Source organism: Alexandromys fortis, unplaced genomic scaffold (assembly GCF_014885135.2).
Source record: "Alexandromys fortis isolate MF-2015 unplaced genomic scaffold, M_Fortis_MF-2015_v1.1 scaffold_27, whole genome shotgun sequence".
Classification (NCBI taxonomy): domain Eukaryota; kingdom Metazoa; phylum Chordata; class Mammalia; order Rodentia; family Cricetidae; genus Alexandromys; species Alexandromys fortis.
Genome location: NW_026067952.1, coordinates 8,944,744 through 8,969,401, shown reverse-complemented (window position 1 = coordinate 8,969,401; position 24,658 = coordinate 8,944,744). Strand labels below are relative to the sequence as shown.

General features: G+C 39.2%; 1 protein-coding gene across 6 annotated transcripts in view; it reads left to right on the top strand.

The window, feature by feature from the left end:
• The window catches only part of Ralgapb (Ral GTPase activating protein non-catalytic subunit beta), a 79,517-nt gene that overhangs the window by 5,533 nt on the left and 49,326 nt on the right, over nucleotides 1–24,658 (top strand). For 5 of the 6 annotated variants that reach the window (XM_050150873.1, XM_050150871.1, XM_050150876.1 and 2 more), the window contains exons 2-7: nucleotides 6,716–6,931; nucleotides 10,322–10,524; nucleotides 15,718–15,881; nucleotides 17,934–18,120; nucleotides 20,275–20,406; nucleotides 23,365–23,543. In XM_050150873.1, coding sequence (XP_050006830.1) covers nucleotides 6,746–6,931; nucleotides 10,322–10,524; nucleotides 15,718–15,881; nucleotides 17,934–18,120; nucleotides 20,275–20,406; nucleotides 23,365–23,543 — 1,051 coding nt within the window. In that variant the 5' untranslated portion in view covers nucleotides 6,716–6,745. Of the gene's footprint in view, nucleotides 1–6,715; nucleotides 6,932–10,321; nucleotides 10,525–15,717; nucleotides 15,882–17,933; nucleotides 18,121–20,274; nucleotides 20,407–23,364; nucleotides 23,544–24,658 lie in introns of those variants that run through there. The other variant, XM_050150877.1, reaches the window with a different exon arrangement.

Below are 24,658 nucleotides of genomic sequence, written 5' to 3'. Positions count from 1 at the left end.
CGTTCTGTTTATATACGCACACCTAAATTCTAGGACAACCTGATGCATACAGGTGACATAACTCATGGCTAGATTTACTTCAGAAAGTTTGCAAACAATTGGTCTATTTATTTATTTATTTATTTATTTATTTATTTATTATGTATACAATATTCTGTCTGTGTGTATGCCTGCAGGCCAGAAGAGGGCACCAGACCCCATTACAGATGGTTGTGAGCAACCATGTGGTTGCTGGGAATTGAACTCAGGACCTTTGGAAAAGCAAGCAATGCTCTTAACCTCTGAGCCATCTCTCCAGCCCAAACAATTGGTCTTTATAGTTTGACTTGAAGCCCCTTGGGAATAGTTTATTATTGTGGTACTCACTGTGTTTGCTGTATAGGTACATGTGGTGACTATTGCTTAGTCAGTTGGTGTGACTAATATTAGCTTGTGGTCTTTGTGGGTCGCCACTGTATTGATTGTTTTGGTTATTGTCATTTAGACTGGACTTACATTGTTACTGTGGAGTGTTTATAAGCTGTAAGCTGGGAAGCAGCACAGAGTCATACGATGACAACTTTCAGAGAAGATACTTGGAAAAGGGTCCATGTGGAGTTGAGAAGGAAGCTATGGGTCTGAAAGTGCACTTTATCTGCTTCCCATAGTGTTTGCTTCTACAGCACTGAAGGTGGAGACAGCTCTGCTAGCAGCTGAGGTTGATAGCAGATAATCTATAGGAGGAGACTTGTCATCTGCCTTCAGTTACGTTCATTCTCTCATAAGCTACAGTGACTGACTGTCTTGTCCAGTGCATTAGTGACATTGGAGTTTGCTCATCTCCTTCCTATCTTGGACATGTCCATCAGATTACTTTGTGGAAGTTCAGGTCCTGGTGCATCATTCCTGTGGTTAAGTAAACTTAACTGGATAGGAGGGAGTTTGAGAAGGGAGCAGGTTGTAGACTTTTGGGCCACTTGATGCCCTTTAGTCCATCAGTATAACTCCCCACAGTTGTACACTCTAATCATGTCTAGTTCTGTGTAAAGGGACATGACAGGCTTGAACACACACTCCGAACCCCTGGAATATCACTATATTGGTATTCAGCAAGTAGATTCATTGACTGCTTCCTAGATGACTGTTTGGTCCTTGTATACATCCCATGGTTCTGACAGGTATGTAGAGTTGTTCTAGAACACTACATGAATGACTGACTGGTGGTGTGCTTGCAGAAGAGGTTGATGAATTGGGGGCCATTAGGGAATATCTTCCTTGGAGGCTGGCTTCTGTGTTGTCTGCATCCCATGTCTGCAGTTGGATGTGCTTGCGCTTTTCTCTTGTTGGAAAGTTTTAGTTCATGTGGACATAGTTTGACCCCAGTCTTTTGTTTTTAATTGAGTGAGTGTGTGCCATTGTGCCTATTTAGTTAGAGGACAGTTTGCAGGAGTCTGTTCTTTCCTTTCACTGTGTGGATCCTATGTACTGAACTTGCTCAGTCTTCATAGGAAGTGCCTTGCTGAGTCATCGCACAGGCCTTACCTCCAGTTTTTACTTAATTATAAATCTCTAATCCTAGCTTTCAAAGTCCTTCTAAATTAGGCATTGCTTCCTTTAAAAAAATTTTTTTGAGGCAAGATCTCACTTCGAGATTGGAACTTGTTATGTAGACCAGGCTGGCCTGAACTTACAAAGATGGTCCGGTCTCCCCCTCCCTACTGCTGAGATTAAAGGCATGCACCACCATGTCGGTCACTCAAAAAAAAAAAAAAAAAAATCCTGGCAGGTGATGATAGCACATACCTTTAATCTTAGCACTCATGAGGCAGAGGCAGTTTGAGTTTGAGGCTACTACTCATTATAGAGTGAGTTTTCAGGACAGCTAGGGATACACAGAGAAACCCTGTCTCAAACACAAAAACAAAAAATCCTGTTACCTTCTACAACAGAACTCCTTTCACTCTGCTTATCTTGTCCCTGATGTGAATTTGCTTTAAAACATTAGAAAAGTGTGTGTGTGTGTGTGTGCATGCGCATGTTTGTATGACAGTCTCTGTCTGTGTATCTGGTCTGTGTCTTTCTGTGTATGTATATGCCATAGGTGTGCAGGTACCCAGGGAGGGCAAGAAAGCATATCATATTCTTGGAACTTGAGATACAGGCAGTTGTGACCTGCCTGATGCGGGTGTTGGGGTTTGAACTCATGCCCTCTGTTTTTAACTGTTAAGCCACTTCTCCAGATCTGTTTACTTTTTGTTTTTAACAGAAGGATCTTACTGTGTAGCCTATGATAGCTTTGAACTTGCAATCTTTGCCTTGACCTTTCTAGTGTTGGCATTACAGGTGTCTACCATTATCCTCTGCTCCCTGTTTTTATGTCTTCTTTTATGGTTGCCCTTTCTTACCCTCATTCCTATCTACCCAGTTTTCTTATAACCAGTGTCCAATTTATATGCCCCATAGCCTTCTTTTACCCCGAACCTACCCTATTTTCATTCACTCTTGAATCAAAAGTAAGCTTTCCCCTGAATTTCTGTAGTTCTTATATTTTTTGCATTTATCATCCTAACTGTTCCAATTTGTATCATAGTTATTGTGTGCTAAACTGTAACCTAATTGAAAACAGGAACCACATCTCTTAGTCATTTCAATGGTGTTAACACTGTCATTGTATGTAATAGATGGTTACTAGCTTGGTGATTTCCAATGACTGAATGGTCACAAGTAATCAGGATGCTGACATTTTTATCAATTCTCTGACATGAATATTAGTATAAATCTATTGCATCAAATTGTACTAATAGTATTACCTTCATTTATCCTTCAAATTTCTAATCTGGAGTTATACATGTTTGCCTAGTTGTTATCATAATATGTAGCATTCTCCACTGAATAGCTATCATATTATGATAACTATTACCTAGGGCAAGTCCCAAGTATAACATGTATGTGATTCTTTAATTCTTATAACACCAGTGAAACAGGCTATTCTCCCTCATGGGACAATATTCCTTTTTACAGATAAGGGTGTTAGGAATTTTCCTAACATGAGCTCTCTGCTGATGCAAAAATACCAATCAAGCCCAATCACAACAAGCCAAATTAAAAAATACCCTGGTTTAATGGAATTCCTGTGCCCTTGGGTGGCCCCGAGGGGGAACTGGGAAGGGACCACAGGGACAGACAGACAGACAGACAGACAGACACACACACACACACACACACACACACACACACACACCACCAGGAGACTTTCCCAGGGAGCAGTTTAAGTAGACTGGGGAGTGGTCAAGATTTTGGTGGGCTGTCTTGACCCTCCTCTGGGGAGGAGTCAAGGTTTGGCGGGCACAGGGATGGGGCCTCCAAAAACTGGGACTTACAAAGGGTGCTCAGACACAGGGGGCAAGTAACTTTTTAGGGATGAGAGAGATGGCTCAGGTTCAGAGCACTTGTTTCTTTTGTAGAGGACCTGGGTTCAGTTCCTAATGCCACATAATTGCTAGTAACCATTTGTAATTCCAGCTCCAGAGAACCTGACACCCCCGTTTGACCTCTAAGGGTATTGCATGCACTAGGTGCACAGTCAGACATGTAGGCAAAACAACCATGCATGTAAAATAAAAATCAATAATAATAAGCCCCCATGCTCTAGCCTAAAACCTACTGAATCGTAATTTTTAAAGTTAAAGCTCAGGGTACTGCATTTTTCAGCCAAAGTATACATGATAATTCTTATTTGTATGTGGGATTTGATAGCAAGTGTAACTTTTTTTTTTAAAAAGTTGCCTTCTTAAAATTTTGTTTCCTCTAGTAATAATTTATAATAATAATTTAAATTTTAACTATTTTTTATATTGGAGACTGACATAGTTTTACTAGTAATTTAGCTTGCAAACATTTTTACTCTTGTATATGATAGTATAAAATTTTTGGGGACTAGAGAGATGGCTCAGTGGTTAAGAGCACTGGCTGCCCTTCCAGAAGTACTGAGTTCAATTCCCAGCAACTACATGGTGGCTCACAGCCATCTATAATAGGATCTGATGCCCTCTTCTGGCATGCAGGTATACATACAGAGCACTCAAACATGAAATATAAATAAGTGAAAATTAAAAAAAAAACTTTGGCCATACTTTAGTAAAATAGATGGAATACTTACTGACTTCTTTCTTTCCCCACTAGTAAAGCAAACCTTGATATTCTCAAATTTATAATATCCATTGTATGTTAGGAGTTGAGGTTTTTACTGAAGACTGAAGTTTCTTGGTGGAGAACCTAGACACAGTAATTGAATGTGAAGCTCTATAAACAGACTAATAGGCACTCAGAATGGGGAGAAGCTGGTTTTAGGAGTAAAAGTTTCAGCAAAAGGATGGTATCTGAGCTGGACTTTGAAGGATGAAATTTCATAAGGTGGGTCAAAATTGTCAGTCATTAGAAGTAGCGAAAAAACAGTTCTACAGAGTATGGTAGAATTGGTGGGCTCAGGCAGTGATCAATAGTCCCTTGAAGCCGGGCGGTGGTGGCGCAGGCCTTTAATCCCAGCACTTGGGAGGCAGAGGCAGGAGGATCTCTGTGAGTTCGAGACCAGCCTGGTCTGCAAGAGCTAGTTCCAGGACAGGCTCCAAAACCACAGAGAAACCCTGTCTCGAAAAAAAACCAAAAAAAAAAAAAAAAATAGTCCCTTGAAGCTACAGCATGGAGGCAGGGATTGTGGGACACTAGTAAACAAAATGATATGAGCAATTTCAAGTTGTGGCTCAGTGGTAGAAGATTTGTCTAACGTGCAAAGTTCTGGGTTTGATCCCCAGCATAGTGTGTAGGCAATTTCAATTAGATTTCTAGCAAGTTTTAGTCATACTCTTTTTTTTTAATTAGAAAAAAAACCCATACATTTTACATAAAAAGACAAATGCCTAGAATAGCCAATAAAATCTTTAAAATGAATGATGGGGAGATTTTCTTTACAATTTAAAAATACCCTGTAAAGCTACTGAAATTAAAACATGTCTTTAGCATAGTCCATGACAAAAAAAGTTAGTTCAATTTAATGAAATAAGAATGTATTTTTTATTGAAAATTCATACACTATATTCTGATCATGTTTTCCCCTCCAACATCTCCTTCCAGATCCCATCCAACTCTGCACCTTTTTTTCTCTCTCTTTAGAAAACAGGCAAATAAAAAAGGGAGACAAGCCAGGCGGTGGCAGCACGTGCCTTTAATCATCTCTGGGGAGGCAGAGGCAGGTGGGTCTTTGTGAGTTCAAGGGCAGCCTGGTCTATGGGTTTCTGGGGAACAGTCAGAGCTACACAGAGAGACCCTGTCTTGAAAAACAAAACAAAACAAACAAACAAAAAATGGGTGGAGGTGGGGACAAACCAGAATTAAAACAAAACAAAACTCAGAACAAAATGAGAAAATAAGAAACACACAGACACACAAATGAAACCCATAAAAACACAAAATCCAAAATTGTATTATACAAGCAAAAGACCAGTAAGATTAAAAAAAAAAATCCAGACAAAGCAATATGAGACAAAAAACAGTTCACACAAACTTTGTTTTTACATTGGACATGGGTAGTTTGTATACCCAGTGAGACTGCATTGGAGAAAATGGATTCTTCCTTTACTAGCTGTCTGCTGGAGATAGAGACCCACAACTGCACAATGTGTAGAGCGTGAGTCTTTGGACTACTCAGTTCAAAATGGGATGTCTTCATCAAACCCCTCCCCTCAAGGCTCAAGGAGCTCTGCAGAAGAGGAGGTGGGAAGATAGTAAGAGGCAGAGGGGATGGATGACACCAAGGATGATATCACACCCAACTGCATATCTGAAAGACAATCTTTCTTGCATTATTCCTAGAGGTAAATTCCAGATGAGCATACCTCCGAAGGAAAACCTGAGAGACTGTGTTGTGTGTACTCATAAACCTCCCTTAGCCCCTTAGGGCACTCCATCTCCCATTTGTTTTCTGTTTTAGGACTGTTGAAGGGGAGAAGTCCTTGGTTATGGGGGCTTCTGGATCTCATCTTTGCATTTCTTTGCACAATGGCCTCTTCCTCAGGTTTGCTTCAGGGCTTTTGAGGGCTTTTTGTGTTGTTTTTCTTTCTAATACTAATGTTTTGAATCTAGGGCATTAGCATTTGAGGCAAGTATTCTGTCACTGGTGTATATTCTCAATCTCTCCTTTTACTTAATGTTTTTTGAGACAGGTCTTACTAAACTGCCTAGGCTGGCCTTGAATTCACTCAGAAGCAGAGGAGCTCTGTTGTCTAGGTGCTCATTCAACTACCTCTCAGGGTCCATCTTGTCATCTGATCTCACAATAGCTCAAAACACTTAGATAATGCTTTACAATTTATTTATATTTATATTTACTTCTTTGTGCTTGTGTGTATCTGTGTGGGGGTATGTACATGGGAATGCAGGTGCTTCTTGTAGAGACCAGAAGAGGGCATTGGATTCCCTTGAACTGAAGCTATGGGAAGGGAACCACTGATGCAGGTGCTGCAGATTGAACTCAGGTTCTCTGGAAGAGTAGAAAGCACTCCTAACCTCTGAGCCATCTCTTCAGCCTCTCTAGATAAAGTTTTTATTTTTCCAAAACAACTTGTTTTTTAGAATTAATGTGTTGCAGCCCATTTTATTATGTGCCTTGTATAAATTTTTTACTTTTTTTTATATTAGCAATAAGGATAATTTGACATGCATGTCTATTTTGTCTTTTCAGGTGCCATTTGGATAGTACTTTAGCGGCACAATGTACTCTGAGTGGCGGTCACTGCATTTGGTGATTCAGAATGATCAAGGCCATACCAGTGTGCTACACAGCTATCCAGAGAGTGTTGGGCGAGAGGTGGCGAATGCAGTGGTCCGTCCTCTTGGGCAGGCATTAGGTACCTCTTCAGTGTCTGGTAGTGAGAGTTTGTTAAAAACTGACAAAGAAGTAAGTGTTTCTTTATTTCATTCTATTGTGTGAAAATATGAATTGTTCATTAAAAATTTTATTTAGTGTTGACCTTTTAAAAATAGTTAGCAATGGTTTTATTATTGTTAATTTTGTATACGTATGTAAGTCTGTGCCTGTGGAAGTTAGTGTTGTTGGATCCTTTTGCAGCTGGAGTTAGGGGCAGTTGTGAGCATAGGGCCTGGTTGATGGGTATCAACCTTGGGTCTTCTGCAGGAGCAGTATGCACTATTACCATGCTGACTTTTTAATGGTTGCTGCCTGATGTAGTGAGTTCTAGTTTTTATCTCATTTGAGTTACATGCTGGGACTTGGGGCCTATGGGAGAGATATAAAGAAGGGGTTTTAACTTTCTGCTGCTGATGCTTCACACTGGCCACACCTAGTTCTCCATTTGAGCTAAGTGGTCAAGACAGTCATGTGTCAGACTCTTAAGCCCTAGGCTCAGTCTTCAGATTTTTGTTTCTGTTTGGAAGTTCCTGTCCTAGTTAGGGATATTCTTGTTGTGATGAAACACATGGCCAAAAGCAACTTGAAGAAGAAAGAGTTTATTTGGCCTGCATATCCAGAGCCACAGTCCATTGAGGAAAACCAAGGCTGGAACTCAAACAGGGCAGGAACCTGGAGGAATGCTGCTCACTGACTTGCTCATCATGGCTTACTCAGCATACTTTTCTACAGAACCTGGGACCACCAGCCTAGGGGTGGCACCACCCCCAGAGGTGGGCCCTCTCCCATCAATCACAAATTAAGAAAATGTTCCACAGGCTTGCTTACAGCCCAAACTTGGAAACATTTCTCAACCAAGGTTCCCTCCGTGAATATGACACACTATATAGCTTGTGTCAAGTTGATATAAAACTTGCCAGCATAGTTCCCCTCTCTGTTTATAAGTAGCCACTGACTGAAAGCCTCACTTAGGTCAGATTTTCTGGCTACACATATGTTCTAAGCTTGAGCTCTCCTGTGTCCTTCACTCTGACTGTTTTAGCCTGACTTCAGGGTTCAAGTGCTGCAAAAGACCAGGTGGTTGGAATTGGGTTTGGAATTGCTATTCCTAAACTTGCTGTCCAAAGGGATCTTGGGATAACTTGTCAGGGATATAGTTTTCTGTTCATGGGGTCAGGGCACTAAGATGACATTAAACCTTAGTGGGAAGTTCAAAAGGAACCCTGAGAATGGTGTGATTCTCTGAAAGTTTAGAACTCGGTCCTAAGGATTATGCAGAGCTTATACAGACTTTTTCGGTCTGTTCTCATGACCCCTCGCCCTGCTCTTTTTTTGTGACAAGGTTTCACTGTATGTTCTTGGCTAGCCTAAAATTCACTTTGTAGACCAGACTGGACTTGACTTGCAAAGATCCACTTGCCTCTGCCTCCCATGCAGCATCAACCACCTAAATAAGAATTTTGACAAGAGAGGCTGGTGGTGTAGCTCAGGAGTAGAGTGCTTCCCTGCTGTACTTTGGACCCTGGGTTTAATCCCTAGCACCACAAAACAGCAGCAGTGTCATAAATCACCTTTTGGGGTGACTTTTGTCATGGTCCGGCCACGTGGAATTGTACATTCCAGGGTAGGGGCATGAGGATTAGAAATACTAGGTAGGAGGAACAGAGACATAGGAACAGAGACTGAATAGGATAGTTCTGAGTTCTGAGTTTAATTTTCATATGCTTTTATACCCCAATACAAAAGGGGGGGGAGAAGGCAAACGGCTGCTTTAACATGACACAAAGGACAACCAGAACAGTTATTTGTTTCAATACTTGAGACATCAAGCCATTATTTCCTGAGTAAAGCATTTGGTGTTTGGGTAGGATATACTCTAGACCAAGTACCCTGTAGGTGGCCACTCCCTCTGTCAAGCCTCCTATTTTAAATGAAGGAGCACAGGAGTGTGCTTGAATTCTCTGACCTTTGGTCAGGGTGGAACAGATCCATTTGTGTGAGCCATCTTAACGTCCAAAACACAAGTAACCCCACCCTGGGTCAGGATATCTTGTTTTGTAGCCATATCTGTTGTCAACAACTTTGAAAGAGTAAAAACTCAAGCTCAAACTCCTTGACCTTCAGACAAAGTAGAAAAGGCTCACACTTCTGGTTCCCCACACAGCAACCACATCTGGAACTTGGTATGGCCTTTGGTAAGCTAGTGGCCTTATCCAACCCCCCCCCCCTCTCAAATTTCAGAACCACTATCTTGATACTGTCTTGTGTAGTATTTTGATTGCTTATAAGTCTGGCCATTCTATAACCCATAGGATACCCCTATTCCAGAAACATTCGCTAGTGGATTGGTGAAACACTTCAAAACTGGTGGTTTGAAAACTAGGTTTATGTTTCTTATTGAAGATAAGATTTGTCTTTAGCTTCACTATTTGTAAACCAGTGGTGTGCTCAATTATTTAAACATCCTAAATTTTATTTTTTTGATGTATGAAATGAGGCCCGTTTACCCTGTTACTCCAAGGTTATTGTGGTGGTGACATTTATGAAGATACTGTTTTTAACTGCGAAGACTGTGTAGTTGTTGCTCTCTTCAAAGTAAGACTTAGTGAAGTTTATCTGGGTTGATGTGGTCTTTTTGAGCAGGCTGGTTCTCAGTGATCATGCATCCTTTTTGTTAAGTGTTTACTGATCATCTACTTAGTATTTGTCCCAGATTTTTGTCTGGAATTCACTTAAATTTTCTAGGCTTTGGTATCTAAGAATATAGTTTCATTTTCTTTTCCAAATTGGGAGATTTTTTTCTTTCTCTTAGCATCTTATTATTCACAGCACAAACAAGTAAGTGTTTCAGGTGGTCAGTTTAATTACGTACAGCTAGATGCCTGGTTAAGACCTTACCCATTCAATCCCTCTTTACCTGTGTGTGTGCTTACCTGTCCATTTTAGTGTTTTTTTGACAGAGAAAACAAGTTGTATAATAAGTTGAATGATTCATCTTCCTTCCTGTCATTTGTTCCTATTGCATAATCTGAGGATGAAATGTAATTGAATTTATATATTTGATTTCTTAAATGACACATATTTACATATGCAAATCGAGCAAATTCTACATTTTCTATTTTTCTATTCTTAGTATCTGTAGAAAATTGAAAAGATCATATCACAGAGTGAATGGTAATGATATCAAAAGGGTAAAAGCATGTAAAGGCTTAATATTTAAAAATAATGAATTTACTTTCTGAAATTTGCTTGAAAAGTATGACATGAATATGTCTAATACATAGAAAGTATGTGTCTAGAATAAATTTTCTGTATTTTCAATTTAAAGCATCTGGGTACTAGGAGATGTTATATTTTAAACTAATCTAGTGAAATACATATAAAGATCTATATTCTTTGTAAATGTTTTCTTTTGCTTAGGTAAAATGGACTATGGAAGTAATTTGCTATGGACTGACCCTTCCATTGGATGGAGAGACTGTAAAATATTGTGTTGATGTATATACAGATTGGATTATGGCTTTGGTATTGCCTAAAGATTCTATTCCATTACCAGTTAGTAAAGAGCCTAATCTATATGTTCAAAGTATATTAAAGCACCTACAAAATCTTTTTGTACCAAGGTAAGTTATACCTATATGGTCATTACTAAGATAATAATAAAGTATTTGTAAATGTTACTTTATTAAATATAGATGTTGATTTTATTGTTCGTCCTTTGAACTTTACTCATTCACTTATGGGTTCGATTAATTTGACTAAAGTAGATAGGGTTACATAATGTTTCACAGGAGGTTTTTGCTTTTTTTTTTTTTTTTTTTTGAGATGACGTCTCATTGTGTAGCTCAGATTGGTCTTGAACTTTCTATGTAGTCCATATTGAGCCAAATTTATAATCCTCCTGTCTTAGTCTTTTGAGTTCTGAGATTATAGGTGTGCTCTACCACTTTTGGATTTACCACAATTTTTAATAGATGTATTTTTATTTTAAATACTTTTTGGCCTTGTTAGTGAACTCTAGATGTTGGATATTAAAATGTGGTGATGGTGACATATTGTTAAACTTTTCTTTTTTGGGTTGTGGGGGGACTTGCGTGATGACTCAGTGGTTAAGGTTAAAGGTGCTGGCCACTAAGCCCAGTGATCAGAGTTTGATCTCTGGGACCCATATGGTGGAAGGAGAGAAGGACACTTGTGGATGTCTTCTGACCTTCACGTGTACTTCATGGTATATATGCACACACATGCACACCAATTAAATATTTAAAAATACACCCAACTTGTGCATATTTTTGTTATATCATAATTCTTGTCTCCACATACAACCGAAGCAACTGTTCTTCCCTTAAATAACCCTGTAGTGTATGAAATCATAGAATTAAGCAAACAGGCCAGGCATGGTGGCTCATGCCTATAATCCCAGCACTTTAGAGGTGGAGTCAACATCAGGAGTTGAATATAGCCTTGTCTACAGAAGTAGTTGAACACCAACCTGAACTACATCATGGGATACTGTCTTAAACCAAAAAAGACTGATGAGATAGGTCAGTGGGTAAAGATGCTTGTCACCAAGCCTGATGACCTGAGTTCAATTCTTGGAGTCTACTTGGAGAAGGAGAAAACTGACTGCTGCCAGTTGTCCCCTGACTTTCACATGAGTGACATGCATGTAAATATCCATCCCCACCCCACATATATACAAGTGTAAAATTTTGAAATTAAAAGTTTGAAATAAAGTTTAAAATCTCCTTTAAAGAAGCAAGCTAACTAAAAAGAAAAAAGAAATAAAGACGTTGGATATTTTTTTGAGATTAAGTTTTACTGTGTATCCTTGGCCTGAAACTCACTAAGTAGGTCAAGCTGACCTTGAACTCATAGAGACTACAGGCCTACATCTCCCAAGTGCTGGGATTAAACTTGTGTGCCCTAACATCTGGTTAGCAAACTGGAAGTTACAGATATTTATGATAAACCAAAAGATTACCCTTGAAAGTTTGTTATTAATTTCTTCTCCATCTTCTGAGGCAAAGGTGTTAAATGCCAAAATGCAAGTTATTTATCTTACTTGATTTTTTTTCCTAATTGTTAAGAATGTTACATTCCAACCCGGTGTGGTGACTCCTGCATTTAATCCCAAAATTCATAAGGCAGAATCAAGTGGATCTCTGTGAGCTGGAGGCAATCCTGTTCTGTAGAGTGAGTTCCAGGATTGCCAGGGCTACATAGAGAGACCTGTTTTAAAAAGCAAAAACAAACAAATAACAAAAGAATATTACATTCTGAGGCTAAAGCTGCAGCTCAGTCAAACTATTTACCTGCATACCCAAGAGCTGTGGGTTCCATCCTTAGTGTCACCGAGAAATGTGTATAACCTATGGTAGATCTTTGAGAAATACAGAAATATGTGTGTAAAAAAAATAATAATAATAAAATAAAAGCAGTAGTTTCCCACCAGTTCATGAGAGTGTTTTCGGCTGTTTTGTGCTTGTCAAAGAGGCTGTGGGGCTCATCTCCTTTTGGAAAAGTTTTTACTAGCGCTTTCAATCTATCTGAAGGACTTTGAATTACTCAAAAACCAGCTCTTTAAATTTAAATTTTTTAGCTTTGTAAATTTAGAAGGAAGTTTTTGTTTTAGAAAATCCAAATTGAAAAAGAGAAGTCTGTTAGAACTCTGTTCTGTGGGTCAGATATAAACTCCCCCATAAAAAGTGCCATCTAGGGCCTTCTGGTCCTAACTAGACTAGCCACAGCTGATTTTGTATGAGTCCTACTCTGTAGTCAGACTTGTAAAGATTCCCCTAAGTGCCCTCAAAGCTCTTTCCTGTCTTCACCCATCCTCCTGTCATTTTCTTTCTCCCTTGTCTATTGCTTGTCTAACTCACTCTTTGTGGTTTCCAGTCAGTTCTGTCTTAGAATCCTTACATGATCACACAACCCCTCTGTGGTCACACCTCCTTGGAATTCGCTTGGTATTTCCCATCTTACTCTCTTATCGCTCATTGTTTTGTTCCATATCCTTTAACTTGTTTTGTTTTCCATCTAACCAACTTGAAGACAGGAACTCAGCCGGCCCTCTGTATTTGGGGGGCATCTACACTAAGTATAATGCAGTACTGGGTTTAGATATGGATTAAATGTTTGTTGCTTGTATTCGTTGACCTTAAATGGAAACAACAGGAGATGTTTATTTGCAGCTAAACAGGCTCCTCTAAAATGATACAGATCTTTTTTTGACATCCCATCAGAATTGATTTACAGTATTTTTCACTGTGTGTATGAAATGGTCCTGTTTGAAAGTTAGTCCCTATGTCTCTCTTATGTCTTTCGCTTTACCATCTTTTAATTCTGAGTTTGTATTGCTGAAAAGCAGTAATGGCATTTGGATAAATTGTGCTTTTGTTTTTACTTTTCCCTCTTGAAAAGTATGACTATAAATTTTTTTACTAATTGTTCCTCGGGAGTGTGTGTGCATACAGGTCAGTGAATTCTGAAAGGCACTAATTTTAGTAGAGTTCTCTTGGCCAGTGATAGTATATGAAGATTAGGTGAATGTTTTCAATGCTGTATATTGGAACTTCTGATATAATCTTCAACTGCTAGAAGTTTCAGTTTAAAAAATTTAATAGATAGTTCATCAAATTGTTATCAGAGCTTACTTAGTTCTTTTTATATAAACTGAGTCTCAAAATGGAGGAAATTGCCTTAACCTTTTGCTAGAGATTAAGTTAATGTGACTTTCTCTTTTGTCTTTTTGTCTGGTATTTTTTTCATAATTGAGTGAAGAATGTACTATCTCTTCAAATTGATTGTAGTTTTAATTGCTTAGCTATACTGCACTATAAGAAATGTAGTCCTCCATCCATGTGTACATGTCTCTTAAAGCAGTGATTCATAATTTTGTTTTTGTAAAAAGCTAGCTAGTGAAAATTTCCTATATTACAGGCCATATGGTGGTGTAACTCCTCAACTGTGTGATAGAGCAGAAAAGTGGTCATAGACTATTAAATTAAGAAATAAGAACTTTACTTAGGTGCTTGGGAGATGGCTCAGCAGTTAAGTACACTGACAGCTCTTCTAGAAGACCTGGGTTTGATCCTAGCACCTCCACATGGTGATTCACAACCATCTGTAACTCTCATCCAGAGTATCTAATGCATTCTTCTGGCTCTGTGGGCAATGTAAATACTTGGTACACAAACAGGCAGAATGCCTGCATAAAAATAAGTAAGTAAATAAAAAATAGTGTTACAAAGGCAGGTGTAGTCAAGTTCTGTATGGTGATTTGTGGACTAGTTTCACCTTTAGATGAATGTGGAATGGAATGGACACCTGCCTCTCTATATGTTTGATGCATGCATAAGTGTGAGTGCACCCACCTCCAGAGGTCAGAGGAGAAAATTGGGTGTCTTTATTACTCTGCCTTATTCCCTTGAGACAGGGACTTTTGTGAACCAGAAACTTGCTATTTCAGCTAAGTTGCCTGGCTAGTGAGCTTCCAGAATCCACTGTCTTCACCCTATATAGTATTGGAGTTACAGGTATACACAGCCATGCCCAGCTTTCTTTGTGGGTGCTAGGGATTCAAACTTAAGTCCTTAGGGTTCGAACTTAGGTCCTCTTATGATTGTACAGTGAATGATCATGCCTATTGAGCCATCTCTCTGGTCCAGCTTTGACTTCTTTAGGGAACATTTAGTTATTTAGATGTATCATTTGTCTGCAACTTTAAGGTAGGATCCAGTTTTCTGGGTCATGGCTAAGGCTTAAGGAGTGGGAGTTTTATGAGTATATGATCTGCTGACATTCTTTTAGGACACTCCAGCTTTTTGCGTCAAGTCACAATTTATAGAAACTTGACTTTAGAGTTTATATCAGTATTGTGTTGAGTTTATCATGAGAAAGCTGAATGCCAGCTCATCAGTAATTAAAGCCATTCTTGAAATTCTCAGGTGGGACATCTTAGAAATTGAGGCAAGGGCTACTAGGCCCTAGATTCTCTAGCTTCTCTTCTACCTATTTTAAGGAACAGTTGTTTCCCCCCATCCCCTCTCTGTCTTTTAAGACATGGTCTTAACTCTATGTAGCTCTGGCTGTCCTGGAATTCACTCTGTAGACCAGGCTGGCCTTGAACTCATAGAGATCCACTTGCCTCTGCCTCCCTAGTTCTGATATTAAAGACATGTGCCCCCACTTCACCCAGCAAGTCTTTTCTTGAGCAAAAATGTCCTACAGACTAAAGAGAATTTTGTACCTGTTGTTTGAGGTACCCTTGGATCCCTTTGGAATGCCTGTGTTTTTATTAGAGCAGTAGTAGCAAGTGCTCTTCTCTGAGGAAATGCTGACATGTCTTGTCAATTTTGGACATGCCCTTGAGCCTTATAACAGATATCAGCTTTAGAGTAATTGTGAAAACTGTAAACACTTGAAGAATTCTTGTGAATGTGTTTTTCAGAAAATTTAAAAAGAATGTAAGGACTTTTCTGCTCTATGTACTCATCTAGCAGAAATTAGTTAAATATCTGCTATTATGTGCCAGACACATTTCAGAAAGAAAATCCAGAGGTGAAGTGTACATTCTAGTTTTTCTCTTTTCTCACAGGAGCTAATTTCTCACAGGAGAGGTAGGTGGAGCTCTCAGGGTGCTGAAGTGAGCAGTGGGAAAACTAGCTGTAACTGAGGAGAGTTGTGCTCAGTCCTGTCCACTGATGTTTAGGCAATGTCATTGGACCACTGTTCTGCGTCAATAAGTTTCCTGTTCTTTGGCTGTTGCTGTCTCTCTTCCAGGCCTGTCAGTGATATCTGTCTGTCTTCTTCAGACAGGAACAGGGCTCCAGTCAGATCCGACTATGCTTACAGGTTCTGAGAGCCATTCAGAAACTGGCCCGTGAGTCATCCATCATGGCTCGAGAAACCTGGGAAGTCTTACTGTTGTTTCTTCTGCAAATTAATGACATACTTCTGGCCCCACCAACTGTTCAAGGTTTGTTAATGAACTTTTTCCCCTTATATTTTTTAACTCCAAATATAGTTCTCATTTAAACTTAGTGAGTGATAGACTCTGTGGAATTTTTAGATTTTGGTAAAACTATTGACAAACCTAGTTACCAATTTATACTGGAAAGACACAATGTGGGCTGGCTGTAGTGACACATGCCTTTAATCCCAGAGCTCAGGAGGCAGAGGTAGATGGATCTGTGAGTTCAAGACCATCGTGATTTACATAGTGAGTTCCAGGCCAGCTAGGGTGACATAGTGAGACCCTGCCATAAAAAAAGAAAAAAGTCAGGCAGTGGTGACACGTACCTTTAATTGCAGCACTCAGGAGGCAGAGGCAGGTGGATCTCTCGGCTCAAGGCCAGCCAGGTCTACAGAGTGAGTTCCAGGACAGCCTGTCTCAAAAAAACAAAACAAAGAAGTTAGTATGTGTCTAAGTTATTTTACCTTCAGTGTTGTATTTTGCTAATGTAGAGAAGGACTTGTAATTAAACATATTGGAGAGGGATAGGAATAATAGCTTGTTCTGTGTAGTATAGAACCTTTATAGGAGACAGAAAATGCTAAATTAGGATCTATAGATAATGTACTAGATGAAAAAGTTGTTATCATAGTAAAGTATAAAAGCGTGATGGTGATGACAGTGAAATATCTTGGTTTTTCACCCTAAGGTACTTAAAGAAATGGCCCAAGGCCTTGCCCATGCCAAACACTTAACCACTGTGACTGAGCTCTACCTCCAGCCCACAAAACATCTTGTTAGGCAAATAAAATCTTCAAAATCTTAAGGTGTTTGCTTTGGAAGTATGACCTTTATTAGCTAGCCATTAAAAGCCTCTAGTTTTATTTACTTTTGCAGCATTTCAGAAGCCCTCCTTTGCATATTAAAACAGTATGCATAAACTCTAAGTTGATATTTGAGTTCCAGGTTCTGTTGTCCTAATTCTCTTGATATTCTCTCTACTAACATAAGTTAGCATGCTTGTTTTGTCAGATCGATGCAGTGACCAAGGGAATGTTTAAAAGGAATCATGGAATTATAATGTGGGAAAGGACCCACGATAGGAATACTATCTCATTTTGACAGTAGCTTCCCAGTCACAGCACTGTTTCATTGGCTCTCTGCTATTGGTTCCCCATGCCAGTGACTGATCTCAGAAGTGTGAGTCAGGCAACTTTCTCCCTCCTTGGGTTCTTTATTATTGGAACTTTGGTTTTTGTTTGTTTGGTATGCACCTTCTAATTACTTTTTCTTCTAGTCCTAACTTTACTTTCTTGAGCTGTGCAAAGTAAAGTCCACCTCCCCTTCTGGTTTCAGACTTTGACTAGAAGGACAGCTCTGGGTTCTGTTGAAGGTTTGCCCTTGTCTGGTGCCATAGCTTAGCTTTCCTTTTGTTGCTCTCCAGTCAGGGGCAACTTAAAGCACCTGGAGCATTTTGTTGCAAACTTTGGAGTCAGGAAGACCTTGGTATTTGTTCTGATTCCTTTTTTATTAGCTGATGGAGTGGGGACATACCGAAAGGTGTCTCAGACCTATAATCCCAGTACTGGAAAGATGGAAGCAGAAAGATTGGAAGTTCAGGGTTATCCTTTGCTACATAGTTAAGTTCCAGGTTAACTTGAGTTACATTACAGGACTGTGTTTTTAAACAAAAAGCTAATAGGTATTTACCAATACCTGTCCTGAAGAAACAAATGAGAGATTACGTGGTCATGTGTAAAGTGCTTGGCATGAAAGGTGACTTGTAGTGGTCACTCATTGTTAGCATGCCTCTTTTCCTTTCTTTTGTTTTCCCCTAGCTGGAACCTTAAGATCTGCACTAAAACTTAGCAGGGCAATTTGAAAATTCTCAAAAAGTAGTTATTGATATTCTCTGTGATTCCTTCATAGGAGCTTGCTTCTAAGCTTCTCCATGTAATTATTCAGAAACTTGGTATTAACATTACAGCTATTTAAGTTTTGATCAGTTTTCCCGTATAATGATTGAGTCGTATTAAAAATAAGTATACCAAAGATATGTTTCTTTTCATTGGCCAGGTGGCATTGCTGAAAATCTAGCAGAGAAGTTGATTGGTGTTCTTTTTGAAGTTTGGTTATTAGCTTGCACCCGGTGCTTCCCAACACCTCCTTATTGGAAGACAGCCAAGGAGATGGTGGCTAACTGGAGGCACCACCCAGCAGTGGTGGAGCAGTGGAGCAAGGTCATCTGTGCACTTACTTCCAGGTAGGTCATTTTCTTCCTCATCCTTCTGACCTTGGGGCAATTCTTCTCTGGTTCTGTGTCTTATGGGGTTCATGGAATGTATTTTGGAAAACCTGGACCCATCATTATTGTACTTTATAGACTGAGCCAATTTAAAAGAAAGATATCAGGGAGATGGCTCATGGTAGAGGCACTTGTCATGTATGCCTCACAACCTGAGTTTAATCCCCACAACCCATGTAAAGGTGAAAGAAGAGAACAGATTCCAGAGCTGTCCTCTGATCCCCTCATCATGGTATGTCATGGTGATGGCTAATACTGTGTCTTCTTTTAGTGAGTTTTGATGCAAAAGCCTATATGTGCTGATAATAGAAAAACTGGAAAATGTAGAGTGAAAGAAACACCCCATCACTTAAAAATGTTTTTATTTTTAAATATTTATTTATTATGTATATAATATTCTGTCTGCATATATGCCTGCAGGCCAGAAGAGGGCAACAGATCTCATTACAGATGGTTGTGAGCCACCATGTGGTTGCTGGAATTGAACTCAGGACCTTTGGAAGAGCAGGCAATACTCTTAACCGCTGAGCCATCTCTCCAGCCCTTAAAACATCTTTTTTTTTTTTTTAATTTTTATTTATTTACTATGTATACAATATTCTGTCTGTGTGTATGCCTGCAGGCCAGAAAAGGGCACCAGACCTCATTACAGATGGTTGTGAGCCACCATGTGGTTGCCGGGAATTGAACTCAGGACCTTTGGAAGAGCAGGCAATGCTCTTAACCGCTGATCCATCTCTCCAGCCCGAATTCAGTTAACTTTTATATTAAAATTATAAAAATGTGCTATAGTCTAAACATATAAATACTAAATTCTGAACTTCATGTAAAGTTGTGAATGAATTATACCTTAGTTGTATTGAAGGATTTAAAGTGATATCAGTTTTTAAAAAATAAGAGAAATTGGTGTGGTAGCATACACATTTAATCCTAGCATTCAGGAGGAAGGAGCCCGCAGATCTCTTGAGTTTGAGTCCAGCCTGGTCTCCATATTGAGTTCCATACCAACCAGAGCTACATAGTAAGACCCTGCCTCAAAACCAACACAAAACCCACAACTCTCCTAACAAAACAACAGGAAAAAAAAAATCTATATACTACTTCTATGTTTAATGATGTAATTATGTAGGTACAATAACAAAAATACATAATTTATTATTTGCAAGTAATATAAATAATAAGTTAAATAGTGTGAGTATTTCAGATAAAAGTTTAAATCATCATCTTTTTTTTTTTTTTTTTTTTTTTTTTTTTGGTTTTTTGAGACAGGGTTTCTCTGTGGCTTTGGAGCCTGTCCTGGAACTAGCTCTTGTAGACCAGGCTGGCCTCACACTCACAGAAATCCCCCTGCCTCTGCCTCCTGTGCTGGGATTAAAGGCGTGCACCACCACCACCTGGCTTAAATCAGGGCTGGTGAGATGGCTCAGCAGTTAAGACTTAACTGCTTTTCCAGAGGACCCAGGTTTGATTCTCAGCACCCACATGGCAGCTCACAACTGTCTATAAATCCAGTTCTAGAGAACCTGACACCAATTATACCAATGCACATAAAATAAAGTTTAATAAATTAAAAGCTGGAAATCCCTTGCAGTTTGTAATTTTTACAAATCAGGGTTTTCATATAGCTGAGGTATCTTTAATCTATTTTCTCATGTATTGGTTGAATGTATGTTTAATCTTGTTAATGGATTTGGTAGAAGAACCTGATGGTACAGGAATTTTTTTTTTTTTGGTTTTTCGAGACAGGGTTTCTCTGTGGTTTTGGTTCCTGTCCTGGTACTAGCTCTTGTAGACCAGGCTGGTCTCGAACTCACAGAGATCCGCCTGCCTCTGCCTCCCGAGTGCCAGGACTATAACCTTTGTTCATTAGGAAGAAACGATAGGATCAGAAATTCATGGCCAACTTCTGCAATTTTGTGAGATCTTGTCTCAAAATAAAATATTAAAGCGGGTTGGGATTAAATTAAATTAAAATAGCTCAGTGTTAGAATGCTTGACTGGAATGTTTGAACTAGGTTCAATCCTCAGTACTATCAAAAGGTATTGTTGTCAAATCTTTAGAGACTTCACCAAAACAAAATCCTGAAAGTGGTGTGTGGCTTTATTTTCCAGATTGCTCCGCTTTACATACGGCCCTTCATTTCCTCCGTTTAAAGTTCCTGATGAAGATGCCAACCTGATCCCTCCAGAAATGGACAATGAGTGTGTTGCACAAACATGGTTTCGATTTTTGCACATGTTAAGGTATTGTCATGTTGTTTCATGTGTTCTTTACCCAGTAAGTGTCTTAGGGCAAGAGCCACACTGCTTCTTTTGGAATGTGTCATGTGAGTGCTAAGTGTAGTCCATTGGATGGAGCTGAACTGAACAGTATACATGTCTGCATTGTGATGCATGTCTGCATTGTGATGCATGTCTGCATTGTGATGCATGTCTGCATTGTGATGCATGTCTGCATTGTGATGCATGTCTGCATTGTGCATCTCCTGCTCTCCATTCCTGTGTGGTTGGGTTGCCCTCAGCTATTACTGGAACCCTCTCTAGAAACTTGTTTTGTTGCATCTTAGATGATGATGTCTTTCCCAGGACTTTGTCAGACCTTTAGAGACTTCACCATGTTCCTCTCTGTCAGTACTGGTTCATCAGTCTTGATCTCAGTGCCCTCCTCTTGCAGCCTCGTTTAAAATTTCACTGAAAAGTAGACCTTAAGTTTCACAGAATAGTAAATTTCCCTCCTCTCCTGTGATTTCTTTTTAAAAAATGACATTTATTTATTGTGTGTGTATTAAGATGTGTGTGTGGATGCAGATACATGTGCCATGGCACATGTATGAAGCCCCAAAGCCAATCTTGTAAAGTTGGTTCTCTTACTTTAAGTGGATCCTGTGAATTGAAATTAGGTTATCATGGTTGCATCATCTAGTGTAGGCAAGTGCTTTAGCCCACAATCATCTCATTGGCTCAATAGAATAAAAATTTTAGATATATCTAGGATTCACTTTTAATTTTTTTAAAAAAATTTTTATTTATATTTATGTGTGTGTATCTCTGTGTATGAGTGTATGCTGTGTATTTGGGTACTCTCAAATGCCAAAAGAAAGCATCATATCCACAGAAATGGAGTTACGGGAGGTTGTGAGTCACAATGTGGATGCTGGGAACCAAACTCTAGTCTTCTGGAAGAGCAGTATACACTCTTGACCATTAAGCATCTCTCCAGCCTCTTTTTAAACATTTTGTTTATTTGGTGCTAGGAATTGAACTAGGGTTTGCACATACTAAGTATCTAGTCTACCACTTAGACATACTTCCCTTCTTTATTTATTGTTTTGAGGCTGGGCCTTGCTGTGTAGCTCAGGCTGGCCTGGAACTTACTTTCCTTACCTTAGCTTTCTGAGTACTGGGGTTAAGCCACTATGCTCAATTCCTTTAGCCATTGACTTTTGGGGATTATGTATTCTAGGGTGTAGTCTCTGGATCAATGTCGTCGATTAAACTGTTTTGTGTCAGTGAATGTTTACCCCTATTTCATACCTAAGTAAATTCTTGAGAACTCTTACTAGACTCTCGTGGCTTCTAGTTACAACTTTGCAGTCCTCTTAAGAATCTTACATAGCTAACAGAAGTATATTATTCACAAAATTTGCATATTTCTTATCCCATTATTTGTAAGTATTGCTGAGATAGTGGGAAGCTAGCCTTTTTTATGTTGCTATAGCCTTATATGAAGCAGGAGCATCACAAATTTGAAGCCAGTATAGGAGATGAAGTGAGTTTCACACTAGTCTATAATTTATTAATAAGACCCTGATTCCAGGCTGGGCGGTGGTGACACATGCCTTTAATCCCAGCATCCAGGAGGCAGAGGCAGGTGGATCTCTGTGAGTTTGAGGCCAGCCTGGTCTACAGAGTAAGTTCCAGGACTGCCAGGGCTGTTACACAGAGTAACCCTGTCTCGAGAAAACAAAACAAAGCAAAAAACGGTAAAAAAAAAAAAAAACCCAAAAGACCCGGTTTCCAATAAAAAATTTCTTTTAATTAAAAAATTGTTGCATATTTTCTACTTTCTTCATTCCTAATTGGTCTATTAGGCTTTAGCATTGTTCTTGGGATAATACTGATGTCTGATGTTTTAGTTAGAGTTTGTTTCCTTATAAATAGTAGAAACCTGGATAGCAAATGGAAGGGAGGTTACTGTGAATCCATGGAGAGCCCTCATTAAACTCTCAGAAGCAGCTGGGGAAGGCTATGTTATTCTTTAATCAAGAAGACTCATACTTCCCTTTCTCAGTTTTCTTACTTCTCTAGTATGTACATGCTATCTCTGGTAGACTGTTTCCCCAGTTTCTGACTCCTCCTGCCTTTCAGGAGTATGTGATTCAATGGTATGAATGACTATGAACACTGTGTGGCTCCAGTTCTAGCTCTTTTAGGTTACTAGGGTGTTCCTTTTGCTCAGACTTTCAAAAACAGGTGCACTAGACCAAATTACTTTTGTTAATTAGGCTAAAGTACACACACACACACCCGTGTTGAGATTAAAGATGTGCACCACCACCATCCAGCAGAAAAAAATATTCTAAAAAGTTAAAACTTTCTTGCTTTACTTTGATTTTCATTCTATGAAGAGAATATGTTAAAAAGAACACCTTTAAACCCAGCACTTAGGAGGAAGGATCAGGAAGGCAGAGGCTAGGCAGCAGACAGAACTGGACCTGTAAGTTCAAGGCCAGCATGGTCTGTGTAGCCAGCGATACATAATGAGGCCCTGTCTCAACAACAAATAAACAAAAGCATTTTATTAAATTCTCAAAGAATTAATGAAAACATTATTAAAAAAATAAATGAACAAAGAAAATCCGCAAGCCTATGGAGAAACATTCATGTTTTAGTTCTGAGCTCATCAAATAGTCAGTTTCATCTTCACCACACACAAGTATAAATTGTCCTGTTCTTTTCTTGTTGTTTTGTTTTTTTGTTTTTGAGACAGCCTCTCTCTCTATAGTCCTGGCTGTCCTGGAATTAACTCAGGCTGGCTCCAAACTCACAGAGATCTGTGTGTCCCTGTCTCTCAAGTGATGGGATTAAAGGTGTGTCCTAGCATGTCTGGGTGATAGTCCTAATTCTTAAATTAGATTGCATGCATTTTTATTGCTATAGACATTTCTAAGTATGTAATGAATTCTTTCTTCTTTTCTGTAGTAATCCTGTGGATCTGAGTAATCCAGCCATTATAAGCTCAACCCCCAAGTTTCAGGAGCAGTTCCTGAGTGTGAGTGGAATGCCACAGGAGCTGAGCCAGTACCCCTGCCTTAAACATCTGCCTCAGATATTCTTTCGTGCCATGCGTGGAATCAGCTGTCTGGTGGATGCATTTTTAGGTGAATTTTGTGTATATTTCTTAGATGTTTGAAGAGCTATGTGTAAATGTCTACAGTTTAATGCTGGAAGCTCTCAGGAAAGCCCGAAGAAAGAGGAACAAACTTACTGGCAAATAATGATCTAGGAAAAATTGTTTGCAGGGAATTGTGATAGCTGGAATGCTATTGTCTTTATGTAAATCAAACAGAAATGCTATGGAAAGACAGTAGCTTAGTAGAAAGATGGAGAAAAGACCCCCAAAATGTGCAAAACAGATTATAGATTGCAAAACTCATTCCACGAGTTGCCCACAAAAATCATTTAAAATGCTCAACTGACTATTTTCATTGGTACTCTGTACCTTTTGTGAACCAGTGTTTTAGTTTATCATAGGTAGGATGCACAAATCTTGTATCTTTTTGTGTGTGTGTGTGTGTGTGTGTCTGTAGCTTTGGAGCCTATCCTGGAACTAACTCTTGTAGATCAGACTGGCCTCGAACTCACAGAGATCTGCCTACCTCTAGGATTAAAGGCGTGCGCCACCACCGCCTGGCCCTTTTGTGTATTTTTAATCTGTTGAAAAAGAGTGATATTAATAGTTGTTATTTTCTAAAATGGTTGGTATGTGTATATGTTAAATGTATCACACAGTGTAGAGGGTTTTTCCTCTGTCATGAAATCTTTGTTTTTTTGGTGGTAAGTGCATAAAAATATGCACATATTTTGATAGTGAAAATGTAAAATGCAGTGAGAGGCTCTAGACTGAGTGCACAGAATGGCTGGATGGTTATTGAGATATGCAGACTTTGGTTGCAGGTTAATTCTGTTTAATTTGCTTGTTTGGTTGTTTTTTTGAGACAGGGTTTCTCTAGTAGTCCTAGCTGTCCTGGAGCTCCTTCTGTAGACCAGGCTGGCCTTGAACTCACAGAGATCTGCCTGCCTCTGCCTCCCTAAGGCTGGGTTTAAAAATGTGTGCCACCACCACTCCAAGGTGTGTATTGTTTTTATTTGCCATTTTTTAAGTAATAAAATTTATTAAAATTTTTAAAAATAGAAAAAACATAGTTAATAGGCTTGTTCTGATTAGATTGCTGGCACATCAGAGCCTATGCTCTCCGTGTTTGACACCTAAGGT